The sequence below is a fragment of the Calypte anna genome, chromosome 22, assembly GCF_003957555.1.
Source record: "Calypte anna isolate BGI_N300 chromosome 22, bCalAnn1_v1.p, whole genome shotgun sequence".
Lineage (NCBI taxonomy): Eukaryota > Metazoa > Chordata > Aves > Apodiformes > Trochilidae > Calypte > Calypte anna.
Genome location: NC_044267.1, coordinates 50,884 through 67,482, shown reverse-complemented (window position 1 = coordinate 67,482; position 16,599 = coordinate 50,884). Strand labels below are relative to the sequence as shown.

General features: G+C 60.2%; 2 protein-coding genes across 6 annotated transcripts in view; both read left to right on the top strand.

Moving 5' to 3' along the window:
* The window catches only part of OGDH (oxoglutarate dehydrogenase), a 33,969-nt gene extending 26,251 nt beyond the window's left edge, over positions 1–7,718 (top strand). For all 5 annotated transcript variants that reach the window (XM_030463947.1, XM_030463949.1, XM_030463948.1 and 2 more), the window contains 14 exons: positions 26–154; positions 1,100–1,279; positions 1,628–1,780; positions 2,420–2,522; positions 2,709–2,837; positions 4,532–4,682; positions 4,760–4,887; positions 4,968–5,146; positions 5,283–5,354; positions 5,815–5,937; positions 6,437–6,509; positions 7,000–7,163; positions 7,255–7,409; positions 7,494–7,718. In XM_030463947.1, coding sequence (XP_030319807.1) covers positions 26–154; positions 1,100–1,279; positions 1,628–1,780; positions 2,420–2,522; positions 2,709–2,837; positions 4,532–4,682; positions 4,760–4,887; positions 4,968–5,146; positions 5,283–5,354; positions 5,815–5,937; positions 6,437–6,509; positions 7,000–7,163; positions 7,255–7,409; positions 7,494–7,614 — 1,860 coding nt within the window. In that variant the 3' untranslated portion in view covers positions 7,615–7,718. The remainder of the gene's footprint in view (positions 1–25; positions 155–1,099; positions 1,280–1,627; positions 1,781–2,419; positions 2,523–2,708; positions 2,838–4,531; positions 4,683–4,759; positions 4,888–4,967; positions 5,147–5,282; positions 5,355–5,814; positions 5,938–6,436; positions 6,510–6,999; positions 7,164–7,254; positions 7,410–7,493) is intronic.
* Positions 7,719–8,969: 1,251 nt separating this feature from the next.
* On the top strand, positions 8,970–15,666 carry ZMIZ2 (zinc finger MIZ-type containing 2). Its single transcript, XM_030463946.1, is given in 20 exon segments — positions 8,970–9,205; positions 9,955–10,051; positions 10,141–10,214; positions 10,217–10,254; positions 10,360–10,562; positions 10,649–10,841; positions 10,923–11,177; positions 11,260–11,433; positions 11,515–11,580; positions 11,663–11,834; positions 12,277–12,421; positions 13,122–13,332; positions 13,406–13,511; positions 13,716–13,864; positions 13,956–14,023; positions 14,113–14,181; positions 14,275–14,519; positions 14,600–14,766; positions 14,859–15,050; positions 15,172–15,666. Coding segments are annotated over 19 exon segments (2,685 nt in total). The 5' UTR covers positions 8,970–9,205; positions 9,955–10,001; the 3' UTR covers positions 15,280–15,666.
* The last annotated feature ends 933 nt before the right edge of the window (positions 15,667–16,599 follow it).

The window sequence follows — 16,599 nt, the reverse complement described above, 5'->3', positions numbered from 1 at the left end:
GACTGCTGTGGCTTCCCCTTTCCAGGTGATGTCCATCCTCCTGCATGGAGATGCTGCTTTCGCTGGGCAGGGCATTGTGTACGAGACGTTCCACTTGAGCGATCTGCCCTCCTACACCACCCATGGCACTGTCCACGTGGTGGTGAACAACCAGGTGAGGATCAAAGCCTCTGCTGGCAGGGGTGTCCTCTGTGTGCTCTGGTCTGGATGGAAGCTGGCAGCATGCTGTAGCTGTTTCCCAGTCAATGTTCCTGGCATGACTTGTGACCCTGGAGACAGCAGAGGGTACTTTACTGCTCAACAGTAGCAGCTTTGTGTCCAGCCTTGTGGAGAGGTTGCTGGATGTGTGAGATCCCATGGGGCTGCTCTGTTCTGGCCCTGCTGAAATCAGAGACATTTCACTGGTACCAGCCCATCCCAGTGGGTGCAGTGAGAGGAGGGCCCAGGCCAAGGGATGAGGACAGTGCCTGGGGCACAGGGACAGACAGGTTGTCCTGCAACTGAGCTGCCCTTGGAGCTGCGTGCGGGCTCACCTGGTTCTCTCCTGAGCCAGCAAAATGCAGCTGCCCCACACCAAGGCAGCTTGAACACCATGGGGACCACAAAGATGATCCAAGGGCTGGAGCAGCTCTGGCGTTGTTCAGCCTGGAGAAGGCTGCAATGGGGAGACCTTAGAGCACCTTCCAGTGCCTGAAGGGGCTCCAGGAAGGCTGGGGAGGGACTTTGGACAAGGGCCTGGAGGGATGGGAGGAGAGGGAATGGTTTTGAGCTGAAAAACTGGGGATATTTAGATGAGATTTTAGGAAGAAATTCCTTGGTGTGACAGTGGTGAGACCCTGGCCCAGGTTTCCCAGAGATGAAAGGATCTTTGGAAGTGTTGAAGGCCCCAGGTTGGATGGGGCTTGGAGCAACCTGGACTGGTGCGGTGTCCCTGCTCATGGCAGGGGCTGGGACTGGATGAGTTTTGAGGTCCTTTCCAGACCAAAGCAGTCTGGGATTCTGTGATTCTATGATCAGCGTTCAAAGGAGGAGCTGCTTAGCAGAGCTGTGTTACAAATCCTTACTGCTGTGCTGGTTCTGTTCCTTCTCCCCCGTACAGATTGGGTTCACAACAGACCCCCGCATGGCCCGCTCCTCCCCGTACCCCACTGACGTCGCCCGCGTGGTCAATGCCCCCATTTTTCACGTCAATGCAGATGACCCAGAGGCTGTGGTCTACGTCTGCAATGTGGCAGCAGAGTGGCGAAGCACCTTCCATAAGGATGTGGTGGTGGATTTGGTAAGAAACGTGGCACAAGGATTTATCCTGAAGCTGTGGCTTCACTGTGGGTACTTGCTGAAGTCTCTCGGGGTGCATCTTCTGAAAGCTGACATTTCTTGTCAGGGCTTATCTGGCCCTTTTGATGTGAGGGGAGGGAGGAGGTCTTGCAAAGCAAGTAACAAGGCTCTGATAGTAGTTAGAGAGTTCATTTTTTCTGTACCTCAAGCCTGCCCTCACCACTTGCACTGGGGTGGACACACTTAGGTCTCTCCTGGCTGTTTGGGGCCTATCCTTGATACCTCTGACCACTTCAGGAGCCGTGGTTTGCAAGCAGCTGCTTTCAAAGGCTCTTTCCCTTCCTGGCAGGTTTGTTACCGGCGCAACGGTCACAATGAGATGGATGAACCCATGTTTACACAACCCCTGATGTACAAACAGATCCGGAAACAGAAGCCGGTGCTGCAGAAATATGCAGAGCTGCTGATTTCCCAGGGGGTGGTAAACCAGCCTGAGTATGAGGTACTGTCCCCTGGGGCCTGGAAGGAAAACTGCAGGCAGCATCTCCTCGGAAAATTGCTTCTTTGATTGAGATCTGGGTGTGAAGGATGTGACGGGGCCATCTCTGCTTTTGTTTGTCACCTAGAGGTGGCAGAGCTGTGCTAGGGTTGAGCGAGTGGTGAGATCTGGCAGCAAGGGGGTTGGAAGCCGAGGCTCATCCTTGGACAGTGCCAGCTCTGAACAGCACAGGAGCATCCAGTTCAGGGACCACCCTGAACATATGGTGCTCGGCTGTGGTGTGGACCCATGGGAGAGCTGGGCTGAGCAGCACTGGGGCTTACCATGGCCAGGGGGTTTCTGGGACAGATCTTGTGCCCCAGCTTTGCCAGCCTGGTAATGAGTGCTGCAGCTGCTCTGCTGCCTCTTCCCTTGCCCTGGTGCAACTTGGCAGCATCTTTAAGGCTGAAGGCAAGTTGTTGGTTCAGATGGCAGCAGAGCTGTCCTGTGGGGTACAGGGACCTCCAGCAGCAGCTCTGCTTTCCAAGGCTTCCCAGCTGTGGGCCCTGCTGTGTCTTCTAGCACTCCTGCAAGCTTGTGTCAAGGCCTCCAGATTGGAGACCCCTGGCTAATGCTTTTCCACCTTCTGGTTCTGTCTTTCAGGAGGAAATTGCCAAGTATGATAAGATCTGCGAGGAGGCTCATGCAAGATCCAAGGATGAAAAGATCTTGCACATCAAGCACTGGCTGGACTCCCCGTGGCCTGGTAACTCACTAGTGATGTTGTGGAGGTCCCTAGCAGAGAGCTGGGCTTCTCAAGGGCCCTTACAGTTCATTTCTAATAAATCACCCTGGTAGAGAGGTGGGATGGTGCTCTGCACTCCTGGCATCCCTGCCCTTGCTTGGGGGTCTCAGTGACCCAGGCATGGGTGGACTCCTTCTCTCCCTGCAGGTTTCTTCACGCTGGACGGACAGCCCCGGAGCATGACCTGCCCTTCCACTGGTCTGAATGAAGAGGACTTGACTCACATTGGTCAGGTGGCCAGCTCAGTGCCAGTGGAGGATTTCACTATCCATGGAGGTAGGAACTTGCAGAAGCTATGTCAGACTGGGCATTTGTTCCAGCAAAGATGTGGGTTAGAGCTGGGATGTGGCCTGGAAGGAAGGGACCTGTTACAGTGCTTCAATATGCATGGCCAGCAGGTCGACACCAAATTGGGTGGGAGTGTTGAACTGCTTGAGGGTAAGAAGGCTGTGCAAAGGAACGTGGACCAGTGGGCCAAGGTTTGTAAAATGAGGTTTAACAAGGCCAAGCACCTGGTCATGCACTTTGGTCACAACAACCCCGTGCAATACTACACGGGGGAGGAGTGGCTGGAAAGCTGCCTGGCAGAAAAGCACCTGAGTACTGGTTGACAGCCAGTTGAGTATGAGCCAGCAGTGTGCAAGGGGGGCAAGAGGGCCCAACAGCATCCTGGGTTGGGCCCCTGACTGCAAAAAAGACTTTGAGTTGCTGGAGCAAATTCAGAGAAGGGCAGCCAAGCTGGTGAAGGGTCTGGAGAACAAATCCTGTGAGGAGAGGTTGAGAGGACTCATAGGGGCATGTTGAGAGGGCATGTTTAGTTTGGAGAAGAGGCTGAGAGGAGACCTTATTGCTCTCTGCAGCTCCCTGATAGGAGGTTGTAGGGAGGTGGGTGCTGGCCTCTTCTCTCAAGTGAACAGTGAGAGGACCAGAGGAAATGGCCTGAAGTTGCACCAGGGGAGGTTTAGACTAAATTTGAGGAAGGATTTAATTACTGTGAGAGTTGCTAGGTGTTGGAATGGGCTGTCCAGGGAGGTGGTGGAATCACCATTTTTTTTTTAAAAAACATGTAAATGAGGTACTTCAGGGCATGCTCCAGTGGGTGAAACAGATATTGATACATATTTTTCCTTCTGCAGGGCAATGTTGACAGTTTAATGCAGTGGTCTTAGAGGTCTTTTTGAACCATGACAGTTCTGTGATTCTCTGATTCTGTCCCTTTGCTCCGTTCTGGTGAGACCCCACTGCAGGGCTGGGTACAGCTCTGGGGTCCTCAGTACAGGACGGACATAGAGCAGCTGGAGTGAGTCCAGAGAAGGCCACAGCAATGATTCTAGGGCTGGAAGAGCTCTGCTGTGCAGAAAGGCTGGGAGAGTTTGAGCTGTTCAGCCTGGAGAAGGCTCAGGAGACCTTACTGCAGCCTTTCAGTATATGAAGAGACTTATGACAAAAACGTCAAGGACTTTTTACTAGGGCCTGTAGAGACAAGACAAAGGAGCCTGAAAGAGAGAAGGGTTAGACTGCACAAAAGAAATGTTCTTCTGGTGAGGGTGGTGAGACCTTTGCCCAGATTGCCCAGAGGTGCTGTGGCTGCCCCATTACCCTGGCAGTGTTGAAGGCCCCAGCTTGGATGGGGCTTGGAGCAACCTGGGCTGGTGCGAGGTGTCCCTGCCCATGGCAAGGGGCTGGAGCTAGATGAGCTCTGAAGGTCCCTTCCAACCCAAACCCTTCTGTGAGTCTGTAAGAATTTGTTCATGAGGGAGCTGTGGTTAAGGGAAGTGAACTGAGAATCAGCTCTTTCTCTGAGCTGATCCTCACAGTCCTAATTCCCCATCCTTAGTTTGTCCCTCTGGCAAAGGTATATCTGTTCCTCTGCCCCAGGCATTTGTAGTTTGGCAGCCTGTGGGCAGGCTGTCAAAAGACAGTCATTTGAGCTCCTGTACCATCTATGAACCCCCTTTTTGTCTGGGCAGGTTTGAGCCGTATTCTGAAAACCCGCGGGGAGATGGTGAAGAACCGGACGGTGGACTGGGCCCTGGCAGAGTATATGGCATTTGGCTCCCTGCTCAAAGAGGGCATCCACATCCGCCTGAGTGGCCAGGACGTCGAGAGGGGGACATTCAGGTAAAGCTATGCTTTTGGTGGCTGTAAAGGCCATTCCAGAAAGGATCTGAAGGGTAACAAGTTTTCTCCTCGTTCAGCCATCGCCACCATGTCCTGCATGATCAGAATGTGGACAAGAGGACCTGTATCCCCATGAACCACCTCTGGCCCAACCAGGCTCCTTACACTGTCTGCAATAGCTCTCTGTCAGAGTATGGTGTCCTTGGTGAGTGAGAGGGTCTGCACCCGCTGAATGGGGAGGCTGCTCTGGGAGGATAACCCCCTCACTTCTCTTCCATCCCTCAGGATTCGAGCTGGGCTTTGCCATGGCCAGCCCTAATGCCCTGGTGCTTTGGGAAGCTCAGTTTGGGGACTTCCACAACACCGCTCAGTGCATAATTGACCAGTTCATCTGTCCTGGGCAGGCCAAGTGGGTCAGGCAGAATGGCATCGTCCTGCTGCTTCCCCATGGCATGGAAGGCATGGTAAGGACCCCTGGTTGCCTGCCCTGCACCAGAGGCAGAGTGAGGGGCAGCAGGTAGCACCACTCACGAGACTGCCATGCCCAGCAATTGGCTTCTGGTGCTGCCTGCTCACTCTGGCCCTGCCTGATCTCTGCAGGGTCCTGAGCACTCCTCTGCCCGCCCAGAGCGATTCCTGCAGATGTGCAATGACGATCCTGATGTCTTTCCCGTGAGTGGTGGCTGTGCTGAGCTCAGCCTGGTGCTCCTGGGTCCTGGATCCCACCGTGGCCTCAAAATGGGAGGGGGTGGGGGGAAAAGGACACCTGGGTGGGCTCAGTGCAGGGCTGGGGCCAGGTGCTATGGAGCCAGTAGCAGGTGGCTGGGATGCTCTGAGCTCCCACTGCTGTTTGGAAGGTTTGGGGAAAGGGGCTGAACCTGGCACACTGGGGCTGCTCCTCAGCATAAGGCTGAAGGGGTCCCAAAAGTGGCATGTGAGGGGGCTGCCTCAAGGTGAAGGCACAGACATGCAGCCCCTCCAAAGCCTCTGGAGTGGAGGTCTGCATGAGCTCCAGAGGAGAAAAGGAGGGAGGGAATGGGGCTGGGTGCCACTCCCTGCTGCTGTCAGAGCTGCGAGGCCAAGAGGCACCTTGTGTTTCTTGAAATCTCCGTGACCATGCTCGATGAGGCAGAAACTGGATGACTTCGATGTGCGCCAGCTCTACGAGTGCAACTGGATTGTTGTGAACTGCTCCACTCCAGCCAACTTCTTCCATGTTCTGCGGCGCCAGATCCTCCTGCCCTTCCGCAAACCGGTCAGTGCTGGCAGCCCACGTCCTTTCTAAGCCTGGAATAGGAGTTGGGGAGGGTTTGTTTTGGCACCGTACAGCAGTAAATATGGCCAGTATGCCCCTGCTTGGGCCAAGAAGCTCTTGGAGCTTGGATCTGGGTTGGCCCCTGGCCCCTGGGGGTCAGCAGTGGCTGAACCCCACCCTGTGTTCAGAAGGAAGGTCAAGAGATATCAGGACTGGCGGGTGTTGGGAAATAACCCACTCCAGCCTTCGGTTCCAGCTCTGGGGTTGAGCAGGTCCTCCCAGGACCTCAGCCTTCCCAGGGGAAACCTGGCCTGGGGAAGCTGGTGCTGTTGGGGAACCGCTGCCTGGTGTGGTGGAACACGGCAGCTGAGCGAGGAGCAGACCTCTTGGGCTGCTCCTGCAGTGAGGCATGGGGGACAGGTTGACACCTTGGCCATTGCTCGCGGGGGAGGTGTTCCTGGCAAGGCTGACGCCTTTCTCTGCCTCTTCTCCAATCCAGCTGATAATTTTCACTCCAAAGTCTCTGCTGCGCCACCCTGAAGCCCGCTCCAGCTTCGATGACATGTTGCCAGGTACATGCAGTGTGGGAGTGTTTGCCTCCCCCGGTGCCTCTCTGCAGGATGAAGGGTGAAGGGCAGGAGCCCTCCTTTGCTGGGGGATAAAGTCCACCTGGCAGCAGCTGCCCCATATTAAAGAGCAGCTGAGTGAGGCTGGTGCTGCTGGCACTTTGTGTGCAGGGGCCTTCCTCCAGTGCTGAGGCAGTGTGCTGTGCCATGGCTGCAGTGGGATGATTGTGGCCATCTACCTACCCCTCGATAGTGCAGTTTGGCATCCTGGGGGGAATGTGGCTCAGCTTTCGGGCTTTGCTGTGGTAGTTCCTCTATCGGTGGCTGCTTCCTGACAGGGTTTGGCAGCCCTGAGTCTGACAGAGCCATGATGCTTTGTACTGGGTCAGCCAGCTGGTCTGGCTCTGCCTCTCCAGTTTGCTGGCCCAGTCCGGGATCTCTGGGTAGCTGTCTTGCTGTGGTGCCCCAGTAACAGTGCTGTCCTCTCCCCTGGCAGGTACCCATTTCCTTCGCGTCATCCCTGACACTGGCCCTGCGGCGCAGAACCCTGAGCAGGTGAAACGGGTCCTGTTCTGCACTGGAAAGGTTTACTATGACCTTACCCGTGAGCGCAAGGCCCGGCAGATGGAGGCCGACGTGGCCATCACCCGGGTGGAGCAGGTGAGCAGTCTCTGGCCACCCCCATGCCCATGGACTGTGGTTGGTGTGGCCCCCGTGATGACCTGGTGACACTGCTCCATGTCCCCTGTAGCTCTCGCCATTCCCCTTCGACCTGCTCCAGCGGGAAGCCCAGAAATACCCAGCTGCTGAGCTGGTGTGGTGCCAGGAGGAGCACAAGAACCAGGGCTACTACGACTATGTCAAACCCCGGCTCCGCACCACCATCAACCGCGCCAAACCAGTCTGGTAGGGACTGGGGGGATGACAACGATGCTGGGGGGAGGTCTAGGGAGTGCAGACCACCCTTCATCCCCTGTTTTCCCCCCACAGGTATGCAGGGAGGGAGCCAGCAGCTGCCCCTGCCACTGGCAACAAGAAAACCCACCTGACTGAGCTGCAGCGGCTCCTGGACACAGCCTTCAACCTCGACGCTTTCAAGGACCTGGCCTGAGCTCCAGCGTGACAGTGGCAGCATGTCCTGTCCGTCCGTCTGTCCATCTGTCTGTTCCCTGCTCGCCTCCCCCCTCCCTCAACTACAGACCTTGTCAAATGCCACTCTGGTGCCTGAATTCCTTGTGTGGCTCCACTGGGGCCAGCGCCGCAGCCAGCATCAGCTGTCCCCCCAGGCTGTGGTGGGCAAGACCCCTGAATCCCTCAGCCCTCCCACTGCTCTCCTTTGGGGGCTTCCAGCACGATGGATCAAGCCACTTCCCAGTTCTCCCAGTCTGCTACTGCATTTGCCACTGTAGGGGAGTGAGATGGGGTGGCTGTCCCTGCTGCAGGACCCAGGCAGGTCTGGGAGTGCTGCCTCCCCCATAATCCCTCCCTATTCCCAGTTACCTTGTCCCCAGGGGGAACACTTCCCCTCTGCCTGCACCCCCTTGGCCTCAGGTCCCAGCTCAGCCATGTCGTGCCCTGTGGGGTCCTGGGGGCAGCCCCCTGGCTGGGGCTTCCACTGCCCTGATAGCCCCTGAGGGTGGGGGGCTGCAGCCACACACCCCACTCCTGGCCATTTGCATGGCCACTCGAAGTGCAGCCCCAGTAGCGGGGACCAGCAGTCACACACCTGCTCACGTGGTGTCACTGGTCACCCTGGCATGTACCCTCTGCGTGCGTGTTCTCTCACACGCTGCCACATGTGGTCCTACCCCCCCTGTGTCATAGACACTTGTCACATGTGTCATGCCCCATTGCCCTGAACAGCTGGTCACACACCATGTCACAGCTGACACGTGTGTGAGAGCACATGCTGTCACATGGGGCCATCAGTCCTGCCTGTGTCAGAGGTGCCTCTCACACTGTCGCATGTGTGTCACAACCCATTGCCCTGCACTTGCCGTCACTGTCACATCTGCTCACACATACGCGTGTGCTGGCACACACCATGACATGGCCCTCACTGCCACCCCTGCTGTCACCTCCTGTCCCATTGCCCCACGTGCACAGCATCACACGTGGTTACACACATGCTCTCACACTTGCCACGTGTGGCTCTTGGTCGTGCCTGTCACACAGGCAGATGCTGTCCCACAACTGCACTCTTACACTGTCACACCCAGTGTCACACACAGTCATGTTGTCACACGCATGTGCTCTCATGCACTGTCATGTGCAGCCTCTGGCCCCACCCCGTGTCACACGCACGTCACGCATCGCGTCATACCTGCTGACGCAGAGGTTGTCCCACGCACGGTCACAGACGACCCCCCGCGTGTCAAGACACCCCCCGACCCTACCCCCCACCCCCGCCCGCTCTCTTGCTCGGTGCTCGGCTGCCCGCGCCTGCGTGGGGTGGGGCGGGGCCACGCACACTGATGAGTTCGCGGCCCCATTGTGCTCGCGGACCGTCGCGGCCCGCTGCGCTGCGGTTCGGTGCGGTTCGGCTCCGTCGGGCCCCGCCCCCCAAGGCAGCCCTGCCCACTCCTCCCTCCTTGTCCCCGGGCCATGGATCCGCGGCCGCGCGCGCGCTGAAGATCCCGCGCAGCCTCCGCGCAGCCGCGCGCGCCCGGCGCCGCCAGGGCCATTTTGGGTCGTTCGAGACGGTGAGTGCGGGCAGGGAGCGGGGAGACGGGACGGGACTGGACTGGGCTGGACTGGACTGGACTGGATGGGACGGGCAGGGCAGGGCACGGCACTACGCGCAGCCCCGCACCGCGCCTGAAAATTGCCCCGCGAACCCCCCAGCTCTCCCGCGCTGCTGCCGGAGGCGGTTGTCATGGCGATAGGGGCGGGGGTGGCGGTGGTGTTGTCTGTCCTCACGCTGCCACCGGGAACGGGGGTGGCTGTCACCGCCGGTGGGGCGGATGTCCCCGCGCTGACACCTCCCAGGCCCGGATCGGCGCGGGGCCCCCTCCCCCTCCTCGCCACCATCCCGGGGGGAACTGAAAGCGCCGGGTGAGATGCGGCCGGGCTGGGCCGGGCTGGAAATACCCCTGGCGAGGGCGATGCCGGGGTGGCTGCGTCCCCCTTCCAGGTCTCGCCCCGGAAAGTCCCCGCGGTTCCCCCCGCAGCAGGCCTGGGGGAAAGCCCCCTGACTCCGGGTAGAGGCGGTCTGTTCCTCTGGTCCTGGGGGGCCCGCGGACCGGGAGGTTCTGGGCGGAAGCCGCGGTGGACCAGCACAGGGGTGGGAGCTCCCTAGGGAGCCACGGACGCCCCCCACCCGGCTCCCCGTGCCTGGTCGGGCGGGGGTGAAGGTTTCGGGCCCCCTCGGGATCCGTGGTCGGCGTCCCGCCATCCCTCTGCCTTCCGCAGCCCCGGGGACGGGGACGGTGACCCTGCCACCATCCCGCAGCGCCCACCGCGGGCCTGGAGGAGCCGACCTGCGCCCGCCCGCCACCGATGAGCTCCATGAACCCCATGAAACCCTCCTTGCCGCCCGCGCCCCACGGGTGAGCCCCGGCCCCCGAGGATGCTCCTGCTGCCCCCCTGCCCTCTGCTTCTTCGTTCTTCCTCTTAATTAATTTGTTTTTCTTTCTAGTGATGGTTCATTTGCATACGAGGCTGTTCCTTGGCAACCGAGCACCAATCAACCGGCGGGATCCCTCTCCGTGGTAACACCGTCTGGGGGGTCAGCAACACCTCCCAGAGCCAGGTACCCACAGCATCCCCCCGCCCCCTGCTGATGCCCATATCTAGCTCTGCCTGACCTGCTGTCCACTCTGCCTGCCCTCTCCCCCATCCCCACGTTGTCCCCCAGGTTTTTGGCAGCCCCATGGGCCCTGGGGGGAGCAGCTCCAGCACCCCACTGCTGCCTGGCATGGCTGGCACTGGCTCGGGCATGAGCTCGCCGCCGTTCATGCCGCAGCAGCCCTTTACCGAGGGGGCACCTGGGAAAGGCTACATGCAGCCAGGTGTCTATGGCCGCAGTGCCTACCCCGGCGGACCAGGCTTCACCGCGAGGTAAGGCCAGCTCTGTGCATCCCATCCTGGCATGTTCCCTGCCAGGGGGCTGCCATGCACCCCTTCCCCGTCTGTCTGTCCTCCAGCTATGCCGGAAGTCCTGGCACCCCTGCTGGGATGGGGATTCCCTCACATACCAGTCGCCCCCCCGCTGACTTCACCCAGGCAGCTGCTGCTGCTGCTGTGGCTGCTGCTGCTGCCACAGCCACAGCTACGGCAACGGCAACGGTGGCAGCGCTGCAGGAGAAGCAGAGCCAGGAGCTGAGCCAGTTCAGCGCGGTAAGAGACCAGCAGTGGCAGAGCTGGGATGCTGGTGGCCGCCCCTGCCGTGTCATGAACCCCCCTCTCTCTGTGCTGCAGATGGGGGCAGGGCAGCCATTCAGCAGCCAGTTCCTGCCTCACGCTGGCCCCCGTGGCCCTGCCACCATGAGCCCTGCTGGCATAGCAGGCATCATGGCTCCTTCCAGCATCTCCCCCATGAACATGAGCCCTGCACGGGCCTCCGGTGCCAGCCCCCTTTATGGTGGTCAGCGGGTGCCCCAGCATGCTTATCCTGGCTCCCCCGCGAACCAGCAGCTCTCCCGTCAGGGCCTGAAGCGGGCGTACTCCAGTGAGGTGAGCACCTGCAACCCTGGGGCCACAGCGGGACGGGACTGTTCGCCCCCTGCTGGCGCTGACACCCCCCGTGGTCACGCAGGGATACCCAGCACAGCAGTACCTTCAGGGAGCGCAGTACGCTGCAGCTGGTGCCCAGTACATCCCCAGTGCCCCCCAGCCCTCTGCTCCGTCCCCCTCCTTCCCTGGTCACAGGCTGCAGCAGGGAATGAGCCAGTACCTCTCAGCCTCGGGCACCGCTGGACCCTATTACAAGGTATTGGAGGAAGTACAGCAGTGTGGGGTGGGGGTCTGCCATCCCCTTGTGCTGACCCCAGGGACCCTCCTCCTCACGCAGACAGCTGAGCAGTTCGATGGGCAGAGCACCGGCTTCAGCTCCTACAGCCAGGTGGCGGTCACTGGGGTGAGTCCCGGCACATTGGGGGGGAGTTGCTGCAGATGGTGTGGGCCCGGCTGGGCGCTGAGGCTGTGTGGTGCCTCTGCAGCCAGGCCGGGCGCTGCCGGGCTACCCCAGCTCACCACTGGCCGGGAACCCCACATCACCCATGACGCCAGGCAGTGGCCTCCCCCCCTATGCCTCCCCGGGCCAGGATGTCAAGTCGCCATTCCTGCCAGACATGAAGCCCAGTGTCACCTCCCTGCACTCTTCCCCCTCGGGTAGGTGACCGCTGGGGACAAGGGGGCTGCGTGTGGCAGGGAGCACAGCACAGGAACAGCCCCGCTGCCCCCCAGCCCAGTGATCATTGCATCTTTAAAGTGGGGAGGGGTCTAAGGAAAAGGGAGGGGCTTCAGCTCAGGGGGCGGGGCCACTGCCAAGGTTTTTGGGGGCCCTGGCAGGCACTGCCCAATGGAAAGGGGGGATGGAGCGAGTGGGAGTCTTTCAGGGTAGGAGGGCGGGGGGCTATGGGCTGTGGGCGCGGCTTGGGAAAAGGGTGGGGCTCCAGTGGGAGGGGCTCTCGGGGGGGTGGACTCAACGGGACTGGGAGGGGCTTGTGCAGGGGCGGGGGGACCCGAAGTGGGCGGGGATTCCACCATGGGGAGGGGGTTTGGAGGGGTACCCTGCTGGGGCCGGAGGTGCCTGGTGACGCTGTCCCGGCAGGGCCGGCCCCCGGGGAGGAGCTGCGGCTGACCTTCCCGGTGCGGGACGGCGTGGTGCTGGAGCCCTTCCGCCTGCAGCACAACCTGGCCGTCAGCAACCACGTCTTCCAGCTGCGTGACTCCGTGTACAAGACTCTGATGATGAGGTGGGGGCCGGGGCTGCGCAGTACAGGAAGGCACCAGGGCACAGGGTGGCATGGCGTCCTGCTGCACAGCCCCACGTGGTGCTGCTTGGGCTGGTGCTTGCGTGGCTTGGAACAGCGTGGCACAGCACTGCATGGCACAGCACTGCATGGCTCAGCACTGCATGGTGCAACAGTGCTTGGTATGGCATGGCATGGCACAACAAAGTGCAGTGCTTTTCACCACACAGTGCTGTGTGGTTTTCCGGTGTGTGGTGCAGAGTGAATTGGCACACTGCTGCATTGTATTGTAGTATTTGGAATGGCACTGCATTGCATGGTTCAGGCTGGCACTGCTCTTGGGCAGTATGTGGTTCAGCTTGGCATAATGTTGAGTGGTGTGGCAGTACCTGGCATGGCTTGACACAGCACTGTGTGACACAGCGGTACTGGGCACAGTATGTCACTGTACGATGCAGCGGTGCCTGACATTGCTTGGCACAGCATGGTGCTTTGGGGTACTGCGTTATATGGCTTGGAATGGCATGGCACAGTGGCACATGGCTTGCCACGGTACAGTGCTACATGGCAAAGTGCTAATGGTGTGGTGGCACCTGGGGCAGTGGTGCAGAGTTTGGCACAGCACAGCAGCACCTGGGGTGGTGGCTTGCCTGCAGCCCCCCCTTGCCTGTATCCTTGCCCATGGCCCTGCCTGCCCCGCCAGGCCCGACCTGGAGCTGCAGTTCAAGTGCTACCACCACGAAGACCGGCAGATGAACACCAACTGGCCGGCCTCCGTGCAGGTCAGTGTCAATGCCACACCGCTCACCATCGAGCGTGGAGACAACAAGACCTCCCACAAACCTCTCTACCTGAAGCATGTCTGCCAGCCTGGCAGGAACACCATCCAGATCACTGTCACCGCGTGCTGCTGCGTGAGTCCCTGGGGATTGTGGGGTTGGGGGCCTTGGCTGGGGCCGCAGCTCAGCCCTCTCCGTCTCTCCCCAGTCCCACCTCTTTGTCCTGCAGTTGGTGCACCGGCCGTCGGTGCGCTCGGTGCTGCAGGGGCTCATCAAGAAGCGCCTGCTCCCTGCTGAGCATTGCATCACCAAAAGTGAGCACCATGTTTCTGGGGGGGTGGGCTGCAGCATAGTGGGGGGGACGCCCCAGTCTGGGAGGGTTACCTTTGTGCAGGAGAAGATATCCCAGTGCAGGGCTAGAGCACAGTGGAGGGTGATGGGGCACCAGATGCTGCCATGGAGCCCCCCCACTCCTGGTGTCCTGGTTTTGACTCTGGGTGCCCCTCACCCTCCCTCAGTCAAGCGCAACTTCAGCAGCGGGACCATCCCTGGACCCAATGGCGAAGATGGTGTGGAGCAGACAGCCATCAAGGTGTCCCTCAAGTGTCCCATAACTTTCCGGAGGATCCAGCTTCCTGCCAGAGGCCATGACTGCCGGCATGTACAGGTGGGGGTGGTAGGGGCTGAACAGTATCCCTCACCCTGTGTTGTCCCACTCCATGCCCCCCCTTGGCTCAGCTACCATTCTTTCCTTGCAGTGCTTTGACCTGGAGTCCTACCTGCAGCTCAACTGTGAGAGGGGGACGTGGCGGTGCCCTGTCTGCAAGTGAGTAGGGAATGCAACACTGCTGTTTCTCAGTTTCCCTGCCTGTGGGGAGGTTTCCCTGCTCTCACCCTGCCTCTCTCTGCCTACAGTAAGACAGCCCTGCTGGAGGGACTGGAAGTGGACCAGTACATGCTGGGCATCCTGATCTACATCCAGAAGTAGGTGTCCTCACCGTCAGTCTGTGGCTGGCACCACCTTTGGGGGGCTGTGCAGCCACATCTCTACATCCACTGCTGTCCTGTCACCTCCAGCTCGGATCATGAAGAGATCACCATTGACCCGACGTGCAGCTGGAAACCTGTACCAGTCAAACCTGATCTCTATGTCAAGGAGGAGCCGGAGGGGCCAGCGCTGAAGCGGTGCCGGACCCTCAGCCCCACACACATGGTGTTACCCAACATCATGGAGATGATTGCTGCCCTGGGCCCTGGCTCTGCACCCTTCCCGGCTCTTGCACCACCCCCAGCAGGTGCTGCTGCGGACTATGGCACCACAGGTATGGGGACACCCATGGGGGACAAGGACAGGCTCTGCCCAGACCACTCTCCCATACAGTCACCTTATTTTCTCCTGCAGGTTCCAGCTTTCCAGCACCAGGGGGCTTCCCAGAGCCGTTCCCCACCCCCGGAGCCCCTGGCACACCGACGCTGAGTGACTTTGCACCAGGGCATCCCCCCATCTCCTACCAGCCCGACATTCCCGGTGGCCTCCTGGCCCCTGAGAAGCCCCCACTCCCTGCACAGGTCAGATGGGCTGTGGGTGGGGAGTTCCTCCGCTGTCTTCCCAGGGGGGCCTGGTGGAGAGAGGATCTCACTGCCGTGCTGTTCCCCCGCAGCTGCCCCCAACAGGGCGGATGGACCCGTCCCACCCCCCGGTGCAGCCTGGGCTGCACAACCCCTCCCCGGCACAGCCATTGCATCACCGGAGCACACCAGCTCGGCCCCCCCTGGGACTCTCTGGCCCAACCCATGCTGCCGAACTCCCCTTCCCTGCCACAACAGGTGATGGGCCTGAGCCTGCCCTTGACGTGAGTACTGCTGGGGGGCAGCTGGGGGTCCTGCTGTCAGCTGGGGACCCCAGCTGCTGTGAGGTGTGGGGACTTGGAGGGGCTGTGAGGGGTGCTGGTGGTCACATGCTGCTGTCCCCAGCTCCTGCCCGAGCTGACGAACCCTGATGAGCTCCTTTCCTACCTGGGCCCCCCTGACCTCCCCAGCAGCAGCAATGACGACCTCCTCTCCCTCTTCGAGAACAACTAAACCATCCTCGTCTCCCCACTGGACCTCCCCGTGGAACTTGGAGGGCAGCACTGGCATGCCCCTGCCCACCCAAGAGTCAGGACCTGCCCCACTATGGGGCTTCCCCAGAAGGGACATGATAGGACAGAGAGAGGGATGGGCTTGCCACCAACCCCCCCCAGAAGCACAAGGCTGTACATACTGTAGAAACTGTTCTCCCTACCCCCCCACTCCCCAAAACCCCCCACCCTGTATTAAAGGCAAGTGCATTGGTGTGGGGTTGGCCCACGCCCCTGTGTATATGTGCACACGCTGCTTCCCCCTGTAACACGTGCCCAGCCAGGGAGTGCAGGGTGCATCCCCCCAGTTGCTCTGTGTACCCCCTGCTGTCCCCTGCCACCCAGCTCCCTGTATTGTCTCCTCATCCCTGGCTATTAAAGGATTTTGTTTCAGTGGGGCTCACATGCATCACTGGGCTGAGTGCACCCCTCTGTGCCCACTTGGGCCCTCATCTATGAGGACACCAGGTTCACAGAGTCACCAATGTGGGCTAGAGGGCTGGCAGCAACCTGGGGTGCGTTAGGAAGGTTCTCCTGCCCTGATGAGGCCAACTCTGGAGTGCTGGGTTCAGCTTAGGGCTCCCCAGTTCAAGGACAAGGACAGAGTCCAGCCCCTCATCCTCTTCACAGCCCTCCACTGGAGCATTTCTTGTATGAGGAAGTGCTGAGACCTGGGGCTGTTCAAGCCTGGAGAACAGCAGTCTGAAGTGGAATCTCATTAGTGCTTATAAAAATCTAACGGGTGAGTGTCAAGATGGGGTCAGGCACTTCCCAGTAGAGCCTGGTGAGGGGATGAGGGGCAATTGGCACAAACCAGAACGTGGGAAGTTCAATCTAAACAAAAGTAAAAACTTGACTTTGGGAGAGATGGAGTCCTGGGAGAGGCTGCCCAGGGTGCTGCAGAGTTTCCTTTTGAGAGATCCCAGACCTGCCTGGACACAAGGCTGAGCCAGCTGCTCCAGGTGACCCTGTGTTAGTGAGCTGACCAGCAGTCCCTTCTGCTCCCGCCGTGCTGGGGTCCATCCCCCTGGAGTGGGGCCCAGGCCTGGCTCCCCACACGGGCTGGAGGGATCCTGCTGCTCCGCACGAGTCTGCACCAGGCCGGCCGCTGAACCGTGCCGGCCGCCGTCAATCATTAACCGCAGGCAGGGCAGGCAGAAGGGGGGCCCGATTGACTGGGGCAGGGCTGGGGATCTCGGAGGGTTCTCCCCACAAGCCGGTGGAGGCCGCAGCTCCCGGCCCGCACGCCCCCATTCTGGGGGGCTGCTGACAGCCTCCCTGC